This window comes from Sturnira hondurensis, unplaced genomic scaffold (assembly GCF_014824575.4).
Source record: "Sturnira hondurensis isolate 20B ecotype Veracruz unplaced genomic scaffold, ASM1482457v3 Scaffold0018728, whole genome shotgun sequence".
In the NCBI taxonomy this organism is placed as follows: Eukaryota; Metazoa; Chordata; class Mammalia; order Chiroptera; family Phyllostomidae; genus Sturnira; species Sturnira hondurensis.
In genome coordinates, this window is record NW_028091359.1 from 14589016 (window position 1) to 14599813 (window position 10798).

The 10798-nt window shown below is 56.0% G+C and overlaps 1 protein-coding gene across 2 annotated transcripts in view; it reads right to left on the reverse strand.

Moving 5' to 3' along the window:
* Positions 1-8188, reverse strand: part of RHBDL3 (rhomboid like 3) — a 50594-nt gene extending 42406 nt beyond the window's left edge. The window contains exons 1-2 of one of the 2 annotated variants that reach the window (XM_037070075.1): positions 7764-8188; positions 6181-6204 (exon numbers count right to left, since the gene is read on the reverse strand). In XM_037070075.1, the coding sequence (XP_036925970.1) occupies positions 6181-6204; positions 7764-7874 (135 nt within the window). In that variant the 5' untranslated portion in view covers positions 7875-8188. The remainder of the gene's footprint in view (positions 1-6180; positions 6205-7763) is intronic. The other variant, XM_037070076.1, reaches the window with a different exon arrangement.
* Positions 8189-10798: the final 2610 nt, after the last annotated feature.

Below are 10798 nucleotides of genomic sequence, written 5' to 3' on the forward strand. Positions count from 1 at the left end.
AAATGTCTCTCCTTTCTCTCTGGAGAACTCAGGGGAATGTGGTTTTCCGTCTCCTGCCCTAAAGAAGCCAGCTCAATAGGGGAGAAAGAACCCCAGACTGGGGATCTGGACACCTTGATTCAAGACCTAGAACTAGTACATGTTAGAGGTTATTTTGAAATCAGTTAGTTTCTTTACGTTTCGGGAACAAGATAACCACCATCCTTACCAGGTACTCACTACTCATGCTTTGCCCGGTGCAACGCCACGCCATCTCACCAACCTCACCAGCTCGTGTCATTCTGGGAAGCTGACAGCTGCGGAAATGGGGACGGTGGCTTGCGGAGCTTGCCTGGCTTGCCCACAGTCACGCCACTAGGAGGTGCACTGGAATTTGAGCCAGATGTGTGTCCTGTCTCCGGCCCGAGGCACTTATGGTGCCAAGTAAAGCAATGGGTGTCTGCAAGGTCTGGTGCAGGGAACACAGGTCAGAGCAGGGGCAGAGCTGGGCTCTAGTCCCAGCTCTGCCGCGACTGCGCCGATGAATGGACCGGACAAGATGCTTCTGCCGGCCTTCTCATAATCCGCGGTGCTCGAGGTGGCAGCAGCCCCAGAGGGGCTGACATGAGGCAGGCAGCCCGGTGGTTGGGGTCTGCTCCTGCAGGAGATTTGAATCCAAGACCACTCGTGAGGGACCGTAGTTTGACTTGTTCATTTGAATGCGCGTGTACCTGTGTGTGTCAGGCAGCCAGGCATGCAGGCAAAGCCACACAGCAGATGATCTCAGAGCCCTTGGCCCCACTGCTCAACTGCCATCAAATGTGTTTCTGGGAGTTGTCAGGAATAAAAAGTGTTAATTCAGAATGAGGGACAGGGCCGCTGGGGTAGGGAAGCCGACTTTGCGGTGGAGGGAAGTCGTAACCTCCAGAGCCCTGGGAAGCGGGCCCAGATGAGGGCTGCACTCAAAGCCGTGGCTTTGTCCCTCTCTGGGAACCCATCTCTGCTGCTGTGTGTTCTGTGGGGGCTGCCGCCAACGCCCCATCTCTGGGACAGGGGTTTTCTCTGTGGCTCCTCACCAATCCATGCAGCAGTGGCAGGAACCCTGCTCTGGACCTGGGCACTCCAGAGAGCCCAGCTCATCTGGACTTCTTTTCAGCAACCAGGACCCCCTTAAGCCACAGAAGAGCTGCAAAAGGGGTGGGCTTCGGGGATCAGGCCAGGAAGGACTCCCAGGCTGGAGGGAAGGGGGCCGGGCAGAGCAAGCAGGAGAATCCTCTGGGCTCGGAAGCGGCTCTCTCTCCAGGAGCCTGGACTGGGAAGGGGCTGGTTTAGAGGCTGCGGCCTTCCCTGGGAGGACCTGGATCTCTGAAGCAGTCTTGTGCTTCTTTCAAGCAAATTCGGATCCCTAGTCAAGAAACAGCTGGCGAATGACCACTGCTTATCAGACATGGCAAAGAGAGCTTCTGTTCTCTTTCGGTTCCCAGTCATCCCTGTAGGTAAAGATGATCACCTCCACTTTAAAGAGGAGCAAACTGGGGCTTAGAGAGTTAATGTCATTTGCCCCTCGTCACAAAATCAGTAAGGTTGAATCCGGGCCTGTCCAACTCCAAACCCAGGGTTCTCCCCGTCATGCAATCCACCTGAGTGGCACCGAGCTCAGAGCTCCGGACACATTGGTACTTCACATCTACAATGAAACGATTACGGTGAAGACCTGCCCACTTTCTTTCTGAGAGATAGCAAAGTAGGAGGTCTTTTGGGGGGGGATCCGGGAAATGCCTGCTCCCCATGGGATAGAAAAGGGGAGACACGGTCAAGTTACTTTCAAGTCTTCGTTTCCCCCTTTGCTTGTTTGAACTTGAAAGCAATTGTGCTGTGTAAATTTAGAGAATTCTGCTCCAGACCTAAAAGGTCACTAAACATTACCTCACTAAACATTTGCTGATCTTGAAGGCATTTTTGAGGGTGAACCTGGAAATGGTTTTCCAACCCCAGGAGCCTTGTATGGGTTAACTAGGCTCCAGCCCCACCTGTGCCACTGACCCGCTATCTGACCTTGGATCCTTGAGGGCACCCCCGTGGAGTTCAGGACCAGGGATGCAAGGGAGCCAATCAAACCATACCCGTAACAAAGGAGCCTGTAGGGAAGCTATAGAACAAGTACAGAGCAATTGTTGACAGGCACATTCCCTGAGCGAAACTGTAAATATCAGTGGACCACATCAGAAAGCTAAAATATTTCTTTTTTTAAAAGATTTTATTTATTTATCTTTAGAGGGAAAGGGAAGGAGAGAAGGAGAGAAACATCAATGTATGGTTGCCTCTGGTGAGTCCCCCACAGGGAACTGGCCTGCAACCCAGGCATGTGCCCTAACTGGGAATCGAACCGTGATCATGTGGTTCACAGGCCTGCGCTCAATCCACTGAGCTACACCAGCCAAGGCAAAATATTTCTATACATAAAATATAAAAGTAGCTCTGGCTGGTGTAGCTCAGTGGATTGAGCGTGGGCTGGGAACCAAAGGGTCGCCAGTTCGATTCCCAGTCAGGGCACATGCCTGGGTTGCGGGCCAGGTCCCCAGTGGGGGCCATGTGAGAGGCAACCACACATTGATGTTTCTCTCTCTCTTTCTCCCTCCCTTCCCATCTCTCTAAAAATAAATAAAATCTTTTGAAATAAAAAATATATAATATATACACTCATAAAAATTTACCAAATGATAACATTTCTTGAACAACATACAAAGGAAGTGTTTCTTAATAGGTGATGCTGGTGTAACTGGATAGGAATAAGATCTGGATGGAGTAAAGGATTACCGTGGATAGTTTTTTCCCCGTCTAAATCATAAAAAAAGTAGTGGGAAATAGAAGCATATATTTATGAAATCTGAAAAGGGATGAAAACTGTCCCAGGCCCGAAGCAACGGAAGGAATCGCAAACAAAAAAGCCCAACACGTTCAACTACAGAAAAAAATAAGACATTATTTTACTATGAAATTACACGATAACAACAGATTAATATTTATGGTAACTTTACAATCTAGTATTGAGGAAAACCATTAAGATCCCAAGGATGTGAAAAGACAATTCCTTCAAGCAGAACTTAAAACAGGAAACAGAAACATGGAACATGGCCCTGGCTATGTGGCTCAATTGGTGAGAGCATTGTCCTGACACACCAAGGTTGTGGGTTCAATCCCCAGTCAGGGCACACACAAGAATCAACCAATGAATGCATCAATAAGTGGAACAACAAAATTGATGTCTCTCTTCCCCCACCTTTATCCCACTCTATCTACAATTAATCAATCAGTAAAAACCATGGGTGGGAGGTGGGGCAGAGGAGGTGGGGCAGAGGAGCGGTGGTCTTCAGGTTTCCTGACCGCTGTAACTTCTGGGATCTGTGCGGAAGACTGCGGAGGGGGTGAGGGTGATATGCTGCACACCTGCTGGAGCAGGCCAGGCAGATGCCCAGCAACGGGGGTGGAGGAGCAGCTGGATCAACTTCTAAGGGACTGGGATCACCTGTTTCCTTCGCCTCCCAACTCCACAAAGGGCATCTTTGGCCCTTTAGTTGAGGGGGTGACCCCATAAGGCCAAACTTCCGGTTTCCAGCCTTGGGGGTCCAATTAGCTTCACACTGCGTCGAAGCTACTCCCTGTGCTGCAGAACTAGACAATGGGGAGAAATGGGTCCAGTTCCATCCCTAACACCTGAGAAAAGGTCCCGGCAGGTGCCAGTTTGAAATAAGCCAACCACTGGTGTTCCCTTGGTTCAGGAGGGGAGGACTAACTGGGGCCAGCCTTCCATCCCATTGACCTCAGAGAAGTGAAGTCCAGGGCCTGCCTGCAATCCCCAGCCCAATGTTCTTTCCTGGGAGCACCAAGTTCAACATCACCAAACCCTTTATGCAGGCCCAGAGGAACGTGCGTTCATTGGGAAGCTTCAGACCTACTCTTCATCTATACCTATCAGAGGAACGGCCCAAGGGCTGGCTGCACAGAGCAACGGGATGAGCACAGACGGGCTAAATATCTGCCAGGGGCCAGGCCCTGCTCCCTCAACACAAAGCACCTCTGGGAAGGAGGATGGCAAAGACAGGCTCCTAAGGCCATATAAGGGATGCAGAGTAGACAGAACTTGTGAGAAAAAGCTGTTTGTTCAGAGGAAGTCTGGGGAGTTCCTCTCCTAGAATGCATTTTGCCTGTCCAGAACAGTTTGTGCGTGGGCCTTCCCAGCGGCATGGGGATGGTCTTTGTGACACTCAGGACCTCCCTCCAGTGGCAGAAATTGAACTGCAGAGACCACCCACTAATAATACTAGGTCCTTCCACATTCTCTCTGCTCCCTCCAGTTCCAAATTCTTCCTACGAGAAGTTTTCCTCCACTCATCCAAAGAGTTTGTTTTAAAATGTACACACACACCCAAGGATTAGCAAGGGAAATTAATCTAATGAGAAAAACAGATGCAGACAGAGAAAAACAGAATGATACACTGTGTTCTAGGTTCTGATTCTAAATCTGACAAGAAGTGTGAAGGGCTGGCAGCTTGCTGGTCGGTATCGGTGGCAGCACGCGGCTCCCGCCTGCCTCAGGGCACCAGGCCAGCAGCTGCTGTACTCTTAGGCGCTGAGGGAGAGTGGGTGGCACTTAGGAGCAGAAGGAGAGATGTGCCACCCCTCGGGCCAGGAGCCACTTGGATGCTCCCCCAATCGCAGCCAGACCTCGTGTTCACGTGGACGACACCCCACACCCCCCAGGCCCCCAGTATCTTTCAAGCTGCAACTCCACGTCTTTGGTCCCACCTGGAGTCTGCATTCAGCTGCTCCTCAAATTGAACTTGTCTGAAACTAAAGTTGTCATTTTTGCCAACCCTACCGCCCCGACCCTGCCTTTCCCTTTTCCTCCTAAATTCAGAATCTCAAAGTCATATACTGTGTTTTGTTGTGTATAATGCACACTTTTTGCCAAAATTTTTGAGGAAAAAACATGGGCAGTACCACGGGCATGCATTATACATGGGCAGCAACTGAGGCATGGGTGCACACTGTACACAGGAGCACATCACACAGGACAAAATACAGGATGCGGTTCACCTCACCTATTCAGTCTAGTCAGCTCTTCCAACTCTCTATCGCCGTGTCCCTCTTCCTTTCCATTCTCACTGTCATCTCCCAAGTCAAGTTCCAGGCGCCCGCAGTGGGCTCCTAGCTAGTGTCTCTCCTCCCGGCAGCCCATCCCAGCTCCACCCCACTATCAACGCAGAATCTTCCCAAAGTGTGGCCTGGATCCCGTAACCCACCTGCTTCAAAACAGACAAAGGCTTCCCCTGCCTCCAGCAGGACAGAGTCCATCTGATCCAAGCCGCTTTCTCAGCTTTATCTTCCTCCCAACAAAACACATTCTTCTGCCCCCACCAGATGGGTCTCTTTAAAGCTGCCGGGACTTCATAACACAATCACTGTGCCCCAGGACCATGGTGTTCACTGTTCCCTGACCCTGGGACATCTCTTGCCCCCTCTCCTGCATCACGGAACAAGGAAGCCCAGGGAAATACACAGCGGCACTCAACACGAGTACTAAACAGAGAGAACCACCTCGTGGCTGCATTTCAAATGTCTGTCTTGTTTTCCAAAGTTGGCCCCTCCCGACTACACTGTGTTCCCTACACCTAGACGCTAAGTATCACAAACAATCACATTCTACTTACCCCACACCCCGCCCTACGTTCCTGCCGGAAAAATCTGAATCAGCTTTCAAAAGAACCCATACTTTGCAAGTAACCCCCCAAGGATGGTGGAGATTTGACTTCACTGGTGGCCACAGATCTTTGAGAACGGGGGTACAGGAGAAGAAGGGATGTCAACCTAAGCCTCCCCCCCACCCCCCCACCCCCGCTTCCCAACAGCCAGACTGCAATCCCCTGGCACAGCGAGGCCATCCCCGACTTTCAGTGTGTACTGTCCAATTTCCAGCTGGTATGAACCCAGCTCTGATGAAGAGGAGTTTAGAGGAGGAGGGAGGGAAGGATGTCCCAGGGGAGCCTCCCCGCTGAAACCCGGAGAGCACCGTGTAGTTCCTCTCGGAGATGCACTAGGCCACACCCCCACCCCACGTCAGCATCTCAGGAGTGCAGAGCAGGGAGACTGATTTCAGCGAGGGCTGGAAGGAAGGGGGGGGGGGCTGAATTGCTCACATACCTGATCAAACAGGACTTTCCAGTGCTGGTAGAGAGGGAGGCCATGCAGGAGAGGAGGAAGAGAAAGAGAAAGAAAGAAACACACACTTATCACCAAGGCTTCGTTGGACCCCATTCCTGACATAGCCTCCCAGCTGCTCCCCAGGTCCAGGGACCCAGGACAAGAGACGAGGGAGAACCTGGGAAGAGCTCCCCAGATGAGTCTGTGCTGAGCAAAGGGAGGGAACTCAGGTGGGGGAGGAGGGAGGAGTGTCCCTCCTTCCAAGACAAGCCGGCCGAGGGATGAGCAGAACAAGAGTGAGTCTCAACAATGACTAAATAAAGGCATCCAGCTCTTTCCAAGGGCCTTTAAAAACCTCTAACGACTACAGAGCTTGCATGCACGTCTGCTCCCCGGCCAGGGGATGAATCCAGGGTGCCATTCCATCGGACCTGCTGCAGTGGTCTCAACCTGCTGGGGGCCCAGAGACCCCTCACTGGGGAAGACTCGCCCTGCACAAACACTAACGTCTTCCCTACAGCTCGGGAGGAAGGGGCGCCCCCAGTGTGCTGAGTCTAAGTGGTGAGGACAGGAGGTTCTACCAGGGTCTTGGGGCCAGAAACAAGCGAGAGGCTTAAACTATGGGAGCCCAAGGGAAGGAAGATGTTAAGCTCCCCTAGAGCACATTCAGAACTCGGTCGTTCGGCTTAGGTTAGGTAGGCTGGGATGGCGGGGTGGGGGGCGGGGGGGCTGGCTTCACTTCCACATCCCCCTCGCCCTGAGCGAGCGACGGGGCAGGGCGAGGGTCTGCCCAGTTATCCCTCCCTCAGTGCAGGTTAACCCCGGGAGGGCCGGGCTCGGGAAACTCCAGTTCCCAGGACTCCCCAGTGCCGGCCACGCAGATGACTTCCAGGACCCAAGGCAGGAGGAGGGGAGCTGGAGCGGCATCCCGCAGGGAAGCCTCTGGGGCAGCCCCTGCGGTCCTCGCCAGGGGGCCGACGCGGTCTGGGACTCGGGAGCCCCCTCCTGGGAGCAAAACGGCTCCCCACTCTCCAGTCCCTCCTCCCGCCGGGCTCGGGGAGACCAGCCCGCTTGAATTTCAATCGGTGTCGCGACAGGGCAGGTGCCCGGCAGGAGCTAATCCGAGAGCGGAGAAGGGGGTCGCCAGGCCGGTCCACGGTGCAGGGCTCCCGGGACTCTGCGGCGCCCGCCCCTCCCCGGGGCTCGGAGAGCCCGCAGGTCGCGAGTGGGAGGGGAGGAGAGTCGCTGCTGTGACGCGGCCGCCTCTGCGGGAAAACGCCGTGTCCCGGGCACTGCACCAGCCACGGGGAAGCGGCTCCAGCGGCCGACTGGTCCCCAGCGCGAGCGGCGGGGGCGTGCGACACAGGGAAGCCTCGCAGCCGGAGAGGGGGTGGCGTTCGCGCTTTGGGGGAGACCGGTCCCACCGGTCCCTTCGCTCTCTCCCGCCCTCGGGGACCCGGCCAATCCCGGGCGCTCCCGCGTCACCTTGAAACCTCCAAGTTGCCCAACGGAGGCGGGTCTGGGGCAGCTCTCCTCCACCTGCCCCCCAGAAAGTTTGCCCGGGCGGGGGAGGGGGCACTCACGTCCTCCGGCGCCTCCGCGGGCCGCTCGTCGGCCTCGGGTCCCAGCTCCTCGATGCGCTCCGCCTCGGCGCAGGCGGCCACTGCGGGGCCGGGGCTGGGGTGCTCGCCCATGCCGAAGCGCGATCCGGGGACAGCCAGCGGCTGCGGCGTTCGTCCCGGGGCGCCAGGCTAACTTTGCGCCGCAGCGACCACGCCGCTCGGAGGACTCAGTGCGCGCCGCGCCGCCTCCTCGCCCGCCCCCATGGCCCCAAACCCCGCACCGCCGCTAGGCGACCCGGGGACGCCAGCCCCTCGGCAGCCAAACTTCTCCGCGCTCGCGGCCCGCGGGCTCCGCCTCGGCCCCCACACCCAGCTCTGCGGCTAGGGCGCCCTTGGGCCGGTCCCAGCCCCGCGGCTCCCCGCGCTCCCTTCCCGCTTCCCGCGGCCCCCGCTCTGCGCCCGAGTCTCCTCCTCCCCATGGACTCCTCGCGGGCGGCGCGCAGGCGGGGGCGGGGCTGCTCCGGGGGACCGGCCTCCCCCGCCCCCTTCCCCCAGACGCCACCACCCGGGCCGAAACGGTCAGAGCGCGGCGGCCCGGGGAGGGCGGAGGGCTGCGGCGGGGCTGGCAGGCAAGCGGCTGCGCCCCCCCCCCCCCGGGACCGGGTTGGCGCTACGCTGTCTCCGGCCCCCTCACTACCAGCCTCCACCCCGGGATCGGATTTGACTCTGCACTGGGCCGGGGCGAGCGGGGAGGTGGGTGGAGATGGAGGTGGAGGCGGGTGCAGTGTGCGCTCCTGAGAACCACCGGGCGAACGGTTAGTTGGAGGCAGCAGATGCGTGAAGGAGCAGGAGGTTTCACTACTTTGGCAACCTCGGGGTTAACTGGAAGTGGATTGGGGGACGGACGCTGAGAGGCAGGGATTACGATCACCCCCAATCTCTCTTCATTAAAGTCTCAGGTTCTGGGAGGTCCAGGTAGGCCCAGTTATTTAGGGATGGGAGACTGTCAGGTAGGGGAGCCCCGGACCCCAGACCCCATATCTGGCCCTCCCTACACCCCGAGCTACGTGACAGTGCCCTGGCTTCATACGGCCAGGCTGACAAAGGTCAGCCCAGGGAAATGCCCCTACTAAAGCAAGTAGGGATGGAGTTAGGAGATATTTTAAAGAAAACAAACAAATATACAAACAAACAAAAATGGAGCTAGTTCCCTGCGGGAGAGACCTTCCTGGACAGACTGTCTCCCCCGAGCAGAGGCCCTGCCTGTAACGGGGCCAGCGGCGGGCTGGGACAGGTGCCGCTCCTCGCTCCTCGCAGGGAGACGCATTCCTGCCCCTGTCTCACCACCGTCAGTCCCCAGCCTGGACCCAGTCTGTCCCCTTCCACTCCTCGTCCTCCTTGTTCTCACCACCCACCCACCCACTCACTCACTCGTGGCCCTTGCTCCCTCTCAGATACGGAGGCTCTTTTCCAAAAATGAAAACTGCAGTTAATGCTCTCAGGGCCATAAAGCAAACACGGAACCCCAGCCCCAGCTCCAACCTGTGACCATCTCCCCGACAAGGACTGCTCCCCTAAACGCCGGAAAGGAAATCAACGTCGTTCTAATTAGGCAAGTTTGCTACAGACACCAATTTTCATCTCGGTTTCAGAAAGTGTGATCATTTCAACTATTTTTGTTTCTCACCACCCTCCCCCCATCTCTACTCTACTAACAAGATCCTGCCAAGATTTCCTTGTAAATAAAACCGTCTGCTTAGGGTGTGATTTTGAAAACAGCCTTCAGGGGACAGAAGAGAGGCCGACTTCTTGGTGGAATGAAGTCCGAATAGACGGGAGACGGCATGGGGCCCCAGGCCAGTGTCGCAGCGGCCCCCCACCCCATCCTGGTACTTGCATGATCCCTGGGTGCTGGCTGTGTTATGCTTAAATCCCTGGGGCTGGAGAAGTGGGTGGGGAGGGGGTGGGCCCAGGGGAGAAGGGCTCAGAGATCATGTGGCCCTGCTGCTGAGATGTCCAGCAGGCCCTGGTAGCGTTCTGGCCCCAGCCGCTGCCCTTCAGATTCTACCTCTTCTCCAGCCCAGGGACAGCTGTTATCCACTTATCCTATTCTGTCATCCCCTCTGGTGGAAGGGACCTCTGCAGGCTCAGTTCAGTTCCCGGAACATTTATGGAACTCCTACTAAGTGCCAGTGGCTGAGCTTTGGGAATACAGAGGTGGGTAAGATTCAGACCCTGCCCTCCTGGAACCGTTTCACTGAGGGTGATAGCCAGGAAAGCCAGGTGTAGAGAAACCCAAAGAAGGGGATCCCTGTAGGTCCAAGAGGGCTTCTCAGAGGATTATGCCCCTCAGAACCCGGCCAAGTGGGGCAGCTGGAGGGGGCATTCCAGGCATAAAGAACCGCATAGGTGGAGGCTGGGCTTGTGCAGCAGGGTGGTATGGAAGGGGAACTGCAAGCTGTTTGGCATGGCTAGAAATTAAGCAAGGTGCTCCGTGTAAAGAGCCCAGTCTGGAGGGAAGGGCTAGAAGAGTTGCTTGAGAAAAACAGGTTGGACTTTACCCCAAGGGCAATGGGGAGCCATGGAAGAATTGTGAGCAAGAGAGGAATATTTTAAAAGATCCCTAGGGCTGTAGTGCAGAAGACAGACAGGAGAGAGGTTGCCCTGAGCATAGAGAGACCAGGTAAGAGATCATGAGGGCAACAGCAGTGGGAATAAAGGAGAGAGGGAGGGTCCGAGAGGTATCTAGAAGGGTGCCTTGTGCCTCCTTCTACCCAAGGAACATCCCTCCCCTCGGCAGACAGCGTTTCCAAAAGTCTCCTAGGAAAGACTTGCCAACCTCTAACCAGAAGCCTCTGTTCAGGAAAAGGCTTCCCCTTCCCTGGCCCCTGCTGGAGGGAGAAGGCCATGTGGACTTGGAGACAGTTGTGATAGCCAGCATCCTCCGTGAACCTGAGGTCACACTCTTGCCTTCTGCTCTCAGTGTTGCCTGAGCCTTGACAGCCAAGTCCCTTCCACCCTTCAGCCCCAGGGGAAGTGGCAACACGACCCCCTCC